We start from the raw sequence: 15,140 nt of genomic DNA on the forward strand, positions 1-15,140 counted from the left end.
GGACCTCGTAGGGTAAGAGTTGAATATCCCTGCCCTATGCACTGTATGTCAACAGCTTATTGATGCCAATGTCACTGTCAGTTCAGCTCTCTACATGTTGCACAGCATTTCATTTACAAGGTCAGTCTAACTCTTGCATGCCACTATGTAGCATAGTATCCTAGATCAGTGAGATCTAGATAAGCAGTCAGTTACTCTTTACAACACATGTCAAACTCATTCCACGGAGGGCTGAGTGTCTGTGGGTTTTCGCTCCTCCCTTGTACTTGATTGAGGAATTAAGGTCACTGATTAGTAGGGAACTGCCTTCACCTGGTTTTCTAGGTCTTAATTGAAAGGAGAAACCAAAAACCAGCAGACACTAGGCCCTCCATGGAATGAGTTTGACACCCCTGGTTTACAATGTCCATCTATAACTGTTGTACGATATAGATCAGCCTTCCAATGGGATCTGATTGAGCACAATGATCTTTGACCATTACAGAGGCATCGGTTTGCTTCCCTTCGTTCTCCTCTCATTGAATTATACCATTGCACTGTCAGTAACTGTTGATGTACAAGAACACTGTTGATTGAGAAAAACATGATTTATAAGCCTTTCAACTGAGATATGATGGATCAGAGCGACCATTTACTTTTTACATCAGTTTATTTAAGCAGGTAGCCTCGCGGTTAGAGCGTTGGGCCAATAACTGAAAGGTCGCTGGTTCGAATACCCCAGCCGACAAACTGAAAAGTCTTTCGATGTGCTCTTGAGCAGGACACTTAACCCTAATTTGCTCCAGGGGAGCCGTAGTACTATGGCTGATCCTGTAAAACAACACATTTCACTGCACCTATCTGGTGTATGTGACAATAAAACGTTTTGTGTTATTATTTCCCTTCCTTCCCCTCTCATACCTATCGATCACTTCTGTATATCCACATATAACCAATGACACAGGAAGACAAAATGAGGGAGGAGGGAGAGAGGGATGGAGAGGAGATGCCCTTATCTCTCTTTGTGAACAGTGAGGACAAGTCGTTTATGAAGATGAAGTGTTGTGGAGGAGGTGGGAGGGGAGTGTTATCAGTAACATGACTGTTTAGTCTATTGAGCCGATCATTCATCCAGACCTCTGTTCTCTCTGTCATCCACTCAACGTCTGATGCTGTTTTATCTGAGGGAGGCTTCAGTCAGCAGGCATGAAAGGGGCAAATTTTTTAAGAACCACTGTTCTTATTGGACAATATTTCTCCTTTTCTAAATGTTTTTGTGTTTAATGCCACTGTACCAACCTAAATGACGTTATACGAATGGAATGAATCCAGTAAAGAACCAGAAATACATGCCTCCTGAAAGACGAGCCCAGGGCAGGAACACCTGTTAATTCTGACGTGGCTGTCATCATGAGCTATAGTTAACATATGGGGTAATGTAGATTGATTACAGTACCTTGAGCAACATCCTTGTGTCCAGGCTTACAGTATCAGGGGCATACTTGGTTTTAGAAGTGGGGGGGGACACATTTGTATATATATATATTTTTTTCTATCCAGTCGGATAAACACTCCAAACAGCCTACCCGACGCTCGGAAGCGTCCGCATGGTCCTAAAGCACACCGTTGCCTCGTGTTGTATCACATTCCAATGATAAAACTGGGGGGAACAAAAATGCAATTTCAGAATGTGGGGAGGACATGTCCTAACCCTTACCCTTATTCAAACCTAACCATAACCGTAACATTAGCAAGCAGTTGCTTAACAGATAGTTTGTTGAAGATTCGGACTATCCAAAGAAAGTATGACCAACCAAGCAGACAAGGCAGGGGTTTGAGAAGTCAATGAGAGCAGTGAAAAATGATTCCTTAGGCACAACCTAGATTAGAGCCAATGTCTTAAGTAGTTGAACATGTTAATACTCCAACCCTCATTTTCATTTTCGTCAAAAACAACTTTATATTGAAGGAGTGCCTTTGATTTGACGGCCTGCACATTCGGCCCGAGATAACCGTTAGACCCGTTTACATGTTTCTGCGCATGAGTTTAGCTAGCCAACGTAGGCATGACATCGCCTACAAGCGTGATCAGGGATTTCTATTGGAGGGATTTCTATTCTATCTTCATACTGTACTGTCTTTGCTTGTACTGTATTTAATACTCTCAGACACATTATTCAGTCTCCATTTTAAGAGCCCTTAACCTCTTAAGGATTGGACCCTTTTTTTCAATTTTCACCTAAAATGACATACCCAAATCTAACTGCCTGTAGCCCGGGACCTGAAGCAAGGATGTGCATATTCTTGATACCATTTGAAAGGAAACACTTTGAAGTTTGTGGAAATGTGAAATTAATGTAGGAGAATATAACACATTAGATCTGGTAAAAGATAATACAAACAAAAAAACATGCGTTTTCTATTTTTTTTCATCGTCTTTGAAATGCAAGAGAAAGGCCACAATACAATATTGCAGGTTAGGCGCAATTTAGATTTTGGCTACTAGATGGCAGCAGTGTGTGTGCAAAGTTTCAGATTGATCCAGTGAAGCATTGCAATACTGGACTATTTTGTATCAAGTCTGTCCAAATGTGCCAAATTGGTCAATTGATACATTTTCAAGCACATAACTATAGAGAACATACAAAAATGATATGGTAATACAAAATGTAAGTTTACACACTCCCAGGAATGTCATACATGATGGATCATTAGCTTATACACTAACTTTCACACATCTAGATGGCCGGGCGGGGTTGGTGTGGAGCCAGAGACAGCAGGGGTTCAAACAAAACTATGCTACATTTTATCTCTGGGACCCTTAGGATGACACATCAGAGCAAGATTACTGAATGTAAGTTCATTATTTACCTTCAGAGGTGAATGTATCAAACCAGTTGCCGTGATACGTTTTTTGTTGTTGTGTACTCTTTTCACTGTAATAGCTACTGTAAATTGGACAGTGCAATTAGATTAACAAAAATGTAAGCTTTCTGCCCATATAAGACATGTCCATGTCCTGGAAAGTTTGCTGTTACTTACAACAGTCATGCTAATCACATTAGCGCACGTTAGCTCAACCGTCCCGAAAATGGACACCGATCCCGTAAAGGTAAAGTAGCACAACGACGATTCCATACCAGCATGGAGGCTGACATGAATTGTGCAGAGCAACAGACGGGCTACAGTTAGTCAACTGACAGTCCAGTACAACATTGCTGCCCAAAGACCCATAAAATAATGCACAACTCATCGTACCTTGACACGATTGGGGTTTGGCAGCTGACGACCTGGTCCCAGCACTCTTCAGGTCATTGACCACGTCCTGCCGTGTAGTTCTGGGCTGATCCCTCACCTTCCTCATGATCATTGATGCCCCACGAGGTGAGATCTTGCATGGAGCCCCAGACCGAGGGTGATTGACCGTCATCTTGAACTTCTTCCATTTTCTAATAATTGCGCCAACAGTTGTTGCCTTCTCACCAAGCTGCTTGCCTATTGTCCTGTAGCCCATCCCAGCCTTGTGCAGGTCTACAATTTTATCCCTGATGTCCTTACACAGCTCTCTGGTCTTGGCCATTGTGGAGAGGTTGGAGTCTGTTTGATTGAGTGTGTGGACAGGTGTCTTTTATACAGGTAACGAGTTCAAACAGGTGCAGTTAATACAGGTAATGAGTGGAGAACAGGAGGGCTTCTTAAAGAAAAACTAACAGGTCTGTGAGAGCCGGAATTCTTACTAGTTGGTAGGTGATCAAATACTTATGTCATGCAATAAAATGCAAATTAATTACTTAAAAATCATACAATTTTTTGGGGGGATTTTTGTTTTAGATTCCGTCTCTCACAGTTGAAGTGTACCTATGATAAAAATTACAGACCTCTACATGCTTTGTAAGTAGGAAAACCTGCAAAATCGGCAGTGTATCAAATACTTGTTCTCCCCACTGTACGTGTATGTGCGGGGTACAGAGATGAGGCAGTCATTCAAAAATAATTTTAAGCACTATTATTGCACACAGAGTGAGTCCATGCAACTTATTATGTGATGTTTTAAGGTAATTTTTACTCCTGAACTTATTTAGACTTGCCATAACAATTAGGTTTTCATTTTTTATTAATTAGTGAAAATGTGACATTATTGGGTATTGTGTGTAGGCCAGTGAAAAAATAATAATAATCGCAATTTAGGCACTATATATATATATATATATATATATATATATATATATATATATATATATACACACACACACACACACACACACACACACACAGGGTCAGTACCAGTACCAGATGTACAATGTGCAGGGATACTGGAGTGGTTGAGGTAGGGTTAGGAGGGTTAGGAGAAAGTGACTGGTAACAGGATAAATAATAATAATAATAATAATAATAATAATAGTAAACAATATGGCAGCAGCATAAGTGGTGGGTGGGTGTGTGAGTTGTGGTGAGTGTGTGTATGGGAGTATAAGTATGTGGGTGTGAGTGTGTGTGTGCAAGAGTGTCAGTGTAGGCATGATAAGCGGATATACATGTAAACAGGGCTGAAAAGTGACTGGTAGAAGGAATATATAAATACTTATGGTAATATACTAATGGTAATATATACATGTAAATAGGAGTAATAGTGTCCTGGATTGTGCGGGACAGACCCGCATTTTGGCCCTTTGTCCCGCAACCAAACAATCTTGTCCAGCATTTTATCAACAAATTCAAACAAATCAAATGAAATCAATGTTTATTGGTCACGTACACAGATTTGCAGATGTTATCGCAAGTGCAGCGGAATGTTTGTGTTTCAGGCTCCAACAGTGCAGTAATACCTAGCAATACAAAACAATACACACATAATCCAAAAAACACCACTAATTTAGAAAAAAAAGGCTGATTTGTCCCGTATTTTAGTCAGACATTCCAACCTGTCTCTTGCAGTCCTGTTGCGCTTAGATATATCATAAGGATGTGGTACTGGTGATGTTAAACACTTCTCTAATCGCTGTTGAGATCTGATATTCTCTGCAGAGCAAGACGAGACGTAAGCCAATGTCATAGGCCTATTGTCAACCAATCACATTTCTCAAATCCTTTCGGGCTAAATTCCAGCAAAAAACTTGGAGAGGACAATTAGGCTTAACTACTTACAAAAAGCGTGCTTCTGACGAGGAGCTACAAAAGGAAGTAAATAGCCGTAATAGACTGAAAGACAAGGTTATTTCTTCAACCTTGTGAGGCTCTCCCATGCTCATTAGTTGCTCATTCAACATATTTGCTGCTACTTCACTCAATCCTGTTTTAAAAAGCATACCTTCCCTTCCTAACTGTTTTACATTCCCAGACACCAATCAGAAATGTTTCCATGGCCACATATTCCCAGATTTTCATAAAACAGCCACACTTGTGGTTTCTCGTTTCTGCATCGCCAAATGTTATGCGAGGCAAAAGAGTAGGCTAGGTGTGCTTCAATTAGCTTGTTCAGTGCAGCGGGAGCAGAGGTGTATTGCTGCCACTTCTTACAATGGTGCTTGTTTAGTAAAGTTAGATCAAAACTGAATCAATGTCTTGGGAGATTACATAATGCCGTGAATGTCCCGCAAAATCATCTTGTTTTCGTGCATATGGGTATTTTAAATGTGGTCACCCTATATGTGGTGCTGGCTGTCACTTCATATTCTCAATAATGTATCTCTGTCATCTAACTATCTATCAATTATCCTAATCCCATTTTATCCTTGTATTCCCGTTATGGCTCTCATGACTCAAACACATGTTGTTGCGTACAGAGAAAGGTCTGAATGGGGCTGTTATGTTCCTTGTCCCTGTCTGCCTGCATGCATACTGTACATGTACTGTTTGTATGCTTGAGTATGTATCTAAATATGCAATGTGTGTGTGTGTGTGTGCGCGCTTGAACTTTATGTCTTCCTACATGTTTCTGCTTGAGTGAGTATGTGAGAGACCCCAGAGTGGGAGGAAAGAGGTGGCCCTTTGGTGTGCACAACAGGGGGGTTTAGTGTCTGTGCTCTGTTGCTCTGTTGCTCTGTGATACTCGGAACAGACAGTGCTCAGAGGGACCCCTGTATGCACACTACGCTGCCTGGATTCAGCTGATTTATCACTGCAAAGCTGTACTTTTATGAGCTCTCACAGAACAACTCCTAAAGCTACTGTGTGTACACTGAAGACCTATCCTGGAATGTGTCAGGAGGAAGAGCTGCCTGACATACAGTACAGAGAGCCTGCCCTGTGTGAGAGTGACAGACAGAGAGGGAGAGAGGGAGTGAAACAGGAAGAGAGAGAGGGGTGCGTGGAGAGGGGAACAGAACAGAGAAAGTGAGAGAGAGAGCGAGAGTGAGAGAGAGAGTATGATGCAGGGAGAGAGTGAGGCAGGGAGAGAGAGAGCGAGTGTGAGGCAGGGAGAGCGTATGTGAGCGTGTGAGAGAGAAAATAAACGGCACACAGTGGAGTAGTGCTCAGTGACTGGCGGCTGAGGTGTAGAGCTGTTGGGGACTTCCTGATAATCAGAGGACCTGGAGAACCTGTCACTTGTCAAAGAGGAAACAAAACGATCTATCCTCTGTAGAGGCTGAACTAAAGGGCTGAAGGAATATGGAATAAAAAAAGGAGAAACGGAATAAAGGTAGAGGAATGTTTTCAGGGTGACTGTTTTTCCCAAACCATCATTTTCCATCCATCACATCTGGCGAAACTCACCTCCTTCCCAGCACAGAGGACGGACCTGGCTGGAAGTGTGTTTGTGTGTGTGTGTGTGACAGTGAGAAAGAGAGAGAGAGTGTCTGTGACACCTGTCGTCACTCATTATGCTTTTGATCCATCTCCATAGCACTCACACACACAGGTGCAGTCCTTAGCGAGTGCAGCTGAGACACCTGAGGATTTTCTGACACACACACATGCACACACACCTCCTGTCTCATCTTCTCCATCGCTATGACGACGTCAAGTTTAAACCGAGCGATCGCTGCCATCTGACAGTGTGGATACCTTTCTCTCCAAACTGGCACATTGGAGTTGAGCACATTCCTATGATTATACTTTCCTGATTTCAAATGGATTCAACCTCTTTGATCAACAGGTGATAACGTGGACCTGAGAAAAGGATTGAATGTGAGAAATCGCGCTTAGGGTAATTGCCCTCCGGTTTGGAATACAGAGCGAAAGTCGTAGAGCTCTCTACTGTTCGGTGGCGTTTTGCTACGTTATTGTTGCTCTCCGTTTCCGTCCAACATTAGCTACGACTACTTCAAGAATTGACAGAGGTGAAGTCTGTACCCATGGACAGCCTCCTCTGACTTAATCCCACGTGGAGTTTAACACTGACAGACGTTATGAGGTTTGACTTTGAGCTCTGAGCATGTGGAGACTCTTAAGGACCAGACCTATCCCTCTCCGCTCCTCTCTCACCAGGTAACAGACTTGTAAGAGTTAGTGTGTCGTTGTAAGGGACGTGTTGGAGGTGTATGGCGACTGACATAATGAACCTGCATGGGAACATATCGGAGTTGATCTTTTCTGCCGTCAGAGCCATAACGCTTCCGTCGTTTGACCCTGACCCTGACCCTTGGCCTAATGGTCCAGAGGGACTTCTGGGAAATGAAAGCAGGAATTTTTCAAATGGGTGTAACGGGAATGATGGTGGCAACGTGAATTACTTTCCACCAGGCAACTGGACACATAGCGGCGGGGTTTACAGTGAGAAAGCAAGGATTCTGGCATCATCGCAGTGTGTGAAGGGGATGACAGCAGTGGACAAGAACTGGGCTGCTTTGCTGATCCTGGCGGTCATCGCCGTTACGGTGACGGGTAACATCCTGGTCATCATCGCAGTGTCTCTGGAGAAGAAGCTCCAGAACGCCACCAATTACTTCCTGATGTCGCTGGCTGTCGCCGACATGCTGCTGGGCATCCTGGTCATGCCCATCTCCATGGTGACAATTCTCTATGGTGAGTTCCAACTCAAGTTCAAAACTTTATTGTCCCATTGTTTGGTTAAAAATGTACATTTGTCTTTGGCTTGCAGACATACATGCTCAGACACAGCACAGTAAAGATTTTTTATTTTTTTACACAAAAAGGAGCATTACATCATAATACTTACAAAGTCTATAAACAAGAGTGTATTTTGTATATTTGAAGTTTATTTCCAAAAACGCTATATCCACCAATTTTTCTAATTTGTTATTTTTTTCATCAGAAATGATTGCTTATGGGTACATTAATGTGTGTATAAAATATTACTGTTCTCAGATTTTGCATTCATAGATTTTAGATTTGTATGAAAATTTGTTTTTTTGCAAAATGCTATATATCCATTGCTTAGCTGGAATGGAATGGTTGTATTCTGTATATTTGACTGTACAGGATTTGGTTGTCTCACCTAGCTATCTTAAGATGAATGCACATACTGTAAGTCACTCTAGATAAGAGCATCTGCTAGATGACTAAAATGTCAAATGTAAATGTTTTACATACAGATCTCCTATTACTGTATTGAATTACAATATATATTTTTTAATTAAATAGTTATGACACAAATGTATCATCTGTACAGTTCTTTATTCAAAATGTAATTATTTGTTACATTTGACTGTGTAAAACCTATTAGTGCTACTTTTTTCTCTGAGAGTGAGTCATATATCATTTTGAAAAAAATACATTATTATTTGTCTCTCTGAAATAAAACCATCAAGTGATAGATTTTTAATAAATACACTACCGTTCAAAAATGTGGGGTCACTTAGAAATGTCCTTGTTTTCGAAAGAAAAGCAATTTTTTGTCCATTAAAATAACATCAAATTGATCATAAATACAGTGTAGACATTGTTAATGTTGTAAATGTCTATTGTAGCTGGAAACAGCTGATTTTTTATGGAATATCTACATAGGCGTACATTATCAGCAACCATCAGTCCTGTGTTCCAATGGCACGTTGTGTTTGCTAATCCAAGTTTACCATTTTAAAAGGCAAATTGATCATTAGCAAACCCTTTTGCAATTATGGTAGCACAGCTGAAAACTGTTGTGCTGATTAAAGAAGCAATAAAACTGGCCTTCTTGAGACTAGTTGACTATCTGGAGCATCAGCAATTGTGTGTTCGATTACAGGCTCAAAATGGCAGAAACAAATAACTTTCTTCTGAAACTTGTCAGTCTATTCTTGTTCTGAGAAATGAAGGCTCCGGGATGCTGACCTTCTAGGCAGAGTTGCAAAGAAAAAGCCATATCTCAGACTGGCCAATAAAAAGAAAAGATTAAGATGGGCAGTCTGAGATATGGCTTTTTCTTTGCAACTCTGCCTAGAAGGTCAGCATCCCGGAGTCGCCTCTTCACTGTTGACGTTGAGACTGGTGTTTTGCGGATATTATTTAATGAAGCTGCCAGTTGAGGACCTGTGAGGCGCCTGTTTCTCAAACTAGACACTCTAATGTATTTTTCCTCTTGCTCAGTTGTGCACCGAGGCCTCCCACTCCTCTTTCAATTCTGGTTAGAGCCAGATGGCGCTGTTCTGTGAAGGGAGTAGTACACAGCATTGTTCGAGATCTTCAGTTTCTTGGCAATTTCTCGCATGGAATAGCCTTCATTTCTCAGAACAAGAATAGACTGATGAGTTTCAGAAGAAGGTTATTTGTTTCTGGCCATTTTGAGCCTGTAATCGAACCCACAATAGCTGATGCTCCAGATACTCAACTAGTCTCAAGAAGGCCAGTTTTATTGCTTCTTTAATCAGCACAACAGTTTTCAGCTGTGCTAACATAATTGCAAAAGGGTTTTCTAATGATCAATTTGCCTTTTAAAATGGTAAACTTGGATTAGCAAACACAACGTGCCATTGGAACACAGGACTGATGGTTGCTGATAATGAGGCTCTGTACGCCTATGTAGATATTCCATTAAAAATCAGCCGTTTCCAGCTACAATAGCCATTTACAACATTAACAATGTCTACACTGTATTTATGATCAATTTGATGTTATTTTAATGGACAAAAAAATTGCTTTCCTTTCGAAAACAAGGACATTTCTAAGTGACCCATAACTTTTGAACGGTAGTGTACATGTCTGTCATTGAACAACCCCATACAATGATTAGATAGTGAAAAACACACCAATCTCTTTCATAATTTCTTTAAACAATAAAAGCTCATTTACCTACATTTCTGAAAATGGATATATAGCGTTTTGGAATGAAACTCTTAATTTATTTATAGTAGTATTTAGTATGTAATTAGTATTTATTAGGATCCCCAATTTGCTGCTGCCGAGGCAGCTGTTATTTTTCCTGGGGTCTAAACAGGAAACAGTGTCTGTGTGTCTCTTCACAGTCCCTGTCGTGCCATGAGGTGTTCTTTTATCTGGTTTTTGAATCTGGTTTTATTGCTAGCTTGAGTTACATGGGGTGGGAAAGAGTTCCATGTAGTCATGGCTCTATTTAATATTGTTTGTTTCCCAGCCTCTGTTCTGGACCTGGGGACTGTGAAGAGACTTCTGGTTGCATGTGTTGTGTTGTACCGATGAGTGTCCGAACTGTCCGAACTGTGTGCCAACAGACAGTTCGGTACCTTCAACACATCAACACCTCACACAAAGACCAACAGTGATGCAGTCAATCTCTCCTCAACTTTGAGCCAGGAGAGATTGAAATGCATGTCATTGACATGTACATCTAAGTGCAATGCACGCTGCTCTCTTCTGGACCAACTGCAATTTGCCTATGTCCTTCTTTGCCGCACCTTTGGGCTGTAGGAAAAAATTGGGGCTGTAGGACCTGTCTGGTTGACTGAGATGTCAAGAAAGCAGACCTCTTTCCTATTTTAGTAACCATTGAGTCTACATGTTTTGACCATGATAGCTTGCTATCTAGGGTAACAGCCAGCAGTTTAGTCTCCTCAACTTGCTCAATCGCCACATTATTCAATAATAGATCCAGATGAGGTTTAGGTTTGAGCAAGTGATTTGTCCCAAAAACGATGCTTTTAGTTTTTGAGATATTTAGCACCAGCCTATTGCTAGTTACTGTACCCAATCTAAAACTGATTGGAGCTCTTCGTGAAGGGTGTCAGTTATTTATTTTACTGTTGCAGCTGGCGTGTATACTGTTGAGTCGTCAGCGTACATGGACACACAGGCTTTATTCAAGGTCAGTGGAAGGTCATTTTAAAGTTTTTTCAGCAATATGTTATGATCAATTATATCAAAAGCTGCACTGAAGTCTAACAATCTCCCACAATCTTCTCATTATCAATTTATGCTGGGGCTGACATTCTTCATTGTTGTGTTGTACAGAATTAGTTGGTTGTTTAACATTATTATTCAAATTGTTAGAATGATTAAGTCATGCGTGGAAACTCCAGCTATTGGATTTCACAAGTGACTCGACAAGAGCCAGATAATTATTTTGAGAATTTTAATTCAATACATTTTTGGGAATTACGGTTTTGCAATGCATCGATATTTGGGTTATATTTATATGTTATATACAGCGGCTAGTTTATAAAGTACCCCAAACCGTTCACGAAAATGGATCGCTCCTACAGGTAGTGAGTCACGTGGCTGTGGCTTGCTATATAAAGTAGACAGACAGGCATCGAGGCATTCTGTTGCTGTTCTATTGAACGTTAGCATGGCCAAAACAAGTGACCTAAGCAACTTTGAGTGTGTAATGATCGTCGGTGCCAGGCGCACCGGATCCAGTATCTCAGAAATGGCCGCCCTCCTGAGCTTTTCACCTACGACAGTCTCTGGGGTTTTCAGAGAAAGGTGCGACAAACAAAAAACATCCAGTCTGCGGCAGTCCTGTGGGCAAAAATTGCTTGTTGATGAGAGAGGAGAATGGCAAGAATCGTGCAAGCTAACAGCTGGGCCACAAACAGAACAACAGTGGTGTGCAGAAAGGCATCTTGGAACGCACAACTCGTCGATCCTTGTCACAGATGGGCTATATTGCAGCAAACAACCACACCGGGTTCCACTCCTTTCAGCTAAAAACAAGAAGAAGCGGCTCCAGTGGGCACGCAATCACCAACACTGGACAATTGAAGAGTGGAAAAACGTTGCTTGGAACATGACAGCGAGTTCAGTTTACTTGAGTGGCCTGCGCAGTCCCCAGACCTCAACCCAATAAAAACATATTTGGGATGAGACGGAACGGGCTGTTCGCAGCATGAATGTACCGCCGTCCGATCTGCAGCAACTGCTTGATGCCAACGCATCAGCATGGACCAACATCCCTGTGGAACGTTTTTGACACAGTGTAGAATTCCCAGAATAATTCAGGATATTCTGGAGGCAAAGGGGGGTCCGACCTGGTACTAGATGGGTGTACCTAATAAACTGTCAGGTGAGTGTATCTCACACAGATTGATCATGGTTGATTCATGTAAAGCATTTTTGTGAATATCATTTAACCGTACCAATTACTGGGACTGTTACTGAATATGGGCTATATTGCGAGCATCCCTTAGAGAGATCTTTACTCTGGAAGCTGCATAGACACGTTAAGTCATACTATGGAAGCTGTCAGAAATGTGCCTATATGGCTTTAGATTTTGATTTATGTCCCCCTTCCTAGAAGTCCCCATCCCCATCTGGTCTTTTTATTTATTTATTTATTTCACCTTTATTTAACCAGGTAAGCCAGTTGAGAACAAGTTCTCATTTACAACTGCGACCTGGCCAAGATAAAGCAAAGCAGTGCGATAAAAACAACAACACAGAGTTACATATGGGGTAAAACAAAACATAAAGTCAAAAATACAACAGAAAATATATATACAGTGTGTGCAAATGTAGCAAGTTATGGAGGTAAGGCAATAAATAGGCTATAGTGCAAAATAATTACAATTAGTATTAACACTGGAATGATAGATGTGCAAGAGATGATGTGCAAATAGAGAAACTGGGGTGCAAATGAGCTAAATAAATAACAATATGGGGATGAGGTAGTTGGGTGGGCTAATTTCAGATGGGCTGTGTACAGGTGCAGTGACCGGTAAGGTGCTCTGACAACTGATGCTTAAAGTTAGTGAGGGAGATAAGAGTCTCCAGCTTCAGAGATTTTTGCAATTCGTTCCAGTCATTGGCAGCAGAGAACTGGAAGGAATGGCGGCCAAAGGAGGTGTTGGCTTTGGGGATGACCAGTGAGATATACCTGCTGGAGCGCATACTACGGGTGGGTGTTGCTATGGTGACCAATGAGCTAAGATAAGGCAGGGATTTGCCTAGCAGTGATTTTTAGATGGCCTGGAGCCAGTGGGTTTGGCGACGAATATGTAGTGAGGACCAGCCAACAAGAGCGTACAGGTCACAGTGGTGGGTAGTATATGGGGCTTTGGTGACAAAACGGATGGCACTGTGATAGACTACATCCAATTTGCTGAGTAGAGTGTTGGAGGCTATTTTGTAAATGACATCGCCGAAGTCAAGGATCGGTAGGATAGTCCGTTTTACGAGGGCATGTTTGGCAGCATGAGTGAAGGAGGCTTTGTTGCGAAATAGGAAGCCGATTCTAGATTTAACTTTGGATTGGAGATTCTTAATGTGAGTCTGGAAGGAGAGTTTACAGTCTAACCAGACTCCTAGGTATTTGTAGTTGTCCACATACTCTAGGTCAGACCGGTCGAGAGTAGTGATTCTAGTCAGGTGGGCGGGTGCCAGCAGCGTTCGATTGAAGAGCATGCATTTAGTTTTACTAGTGTTTAAGAGCAGTTGTAGGCTACTGAAGGAGTGTTGTATGGCATTGAAGCTTGTTTGGAGGTTTGTTAACACAGTGTCCAATGAAGGGCCAGATGTATACAAAATGGTGTCGTCTGCGTAGAGGTGGATCTGAGAGTCACCAGCAGCAAGAGCGACATCATTGATATACACGGAGAAAAGAGTGGGCCCAAGAATTGAACCCTGTGGCACCCCCATAGAGACTGCCATAGGTCCAGACAACAGCCCTCCGATTTGACACATTGAACTCTATCTGAGAAGTAGTTGGTGAACCAGGCGAGGCAGTCATTTGAGAAACCAAGGCTATTTAGTCTGCCAATAAGAATGCGGTGGTTGACAGAGTCGAAAGCCTTGGCCAGGTCGATGAAGACGGCTGCACAGCACTGTCTATTATCGATCGCGGTTATAATATCGTTTAGGACCTTGAGCGTGGCTGAGGTGCACCCATGACCAGCTCGGAAACCGGATTGCATAGCGGAGAAGGTACGGTGTGATTCGAAATGGTCGGTGATCTGTTTGTTAACTTGGCTTTCAAAAGCTTTCGAAAGGCAGGGCAGGATGGATATAGGTCTGTAACAGTTTGGATCTAGAGTGTCACCCCCTTTGAAGAGGGGGATGACCGCGGCAGCTTTCCAATCTCTGGGGATCTCAGACGTTACGAAAGAGAGGTTGAACAGGCTAGTAAATAGGGGTTGCGACAATTTCGGCTGCTAGTTTTAGAAAGAAAGGGTCCAGATTGTCTAGCCCAGATGATTTGTAGGGGTCCAGATTTTGCAGCTCTTTCAGAACATCAGCTGTCTGAATTTGTGTGAAGGAGAAGGGGGGGCATGGGCAAGTTGCAGCAGAGGGTGCAGAGCTGGTGGCCGGGACAGTGGTATCCAGGTGAAAGCATGGCCAGCCGTAGCAAAGTGCTTGTTGAAATTCTCGATTATTGTATATTTATCGGTGGTGATAGTGTTTCCTAGCCTCAGTGCAGTGGGCAGCTGGGAGGAGGTGCTCTTATTCTCCATGGACTTTACAGTGTCCCAAAACTTTTTGGAGTTAGTGCTACAGGATGCAAATTTCTGTTTGAAAAAGTTAGCCTTTGCTTTCCTAACTGCTTGTGTATATTGGTTCCTGACTTCTCTGAAAAGTTGCATATCGCGGGGGCTATTTGATGCTAATGCAGTACGCCACAGGATGTTTTTGTGCTGGTCAAGGGCAGTCAAGTCTGAGGAGAACCAGGGGCTATATCTGTTCTTAGTTCTGTATTTTTTTAAAGGGGCATGTTTATTTAAGATTGAGAGGAAATTACTTTTAAAGAACAACCAGGCATCCTCTACTGACGGAGTGAGATGTACAGTGGGGAAAAAAAGTATTTAGTCAGCCACCAATTGTGCAAGTTCTCCCACTTAAAAAGATGAGAGAGGCCTGTCATTTTCATCATAGGT

General features: G+C 42.1%; 1 protein-coding gene across 1 annotated transcript in view; it reads left to right on the forward strand.

Moving 5' to 3' along the window:
* The first annotated feature begins 6,391 nt into the window (after nucleotides 1-6,391).
* Nucleotides 6,392-15,140, forward strand: part of LOC121536311 (5-hydroxytryptamine receptor 2A-like) — a 51,715-nt gene continuing 42,966 nt past the window's right edge. The window contains exon 1 of the mRNA XM_041843583.1: nucleotides 6,392-7,944. Coding sequence (XP_041699517.1) covers nucleotides 7,461-7,944 — 484 coding nt within the window. The 5' untranslated portion in view covers nucleotides 6,392-7,460. The remainder of the gene's footprint in view (nucleotides 7,945-15,140) is intronic.

The sequence above is a fragment of the Coregonus clupeaformis genome, chromosome 23 (assembly GCF_020615455.1).
Source record: "Coregonus clupeaformis isolate EN_2021a chromosome 23, ASM2061545v1, whole genome shotgun sequence".
Classification (NCBI taxonomy): domain Eukaryota; kingdom Metazoa; phylum Chordata; class Actinopteri; order Salmoniformes; family Salmonidae; genus Coregonus; species Coregonus clupeaformis.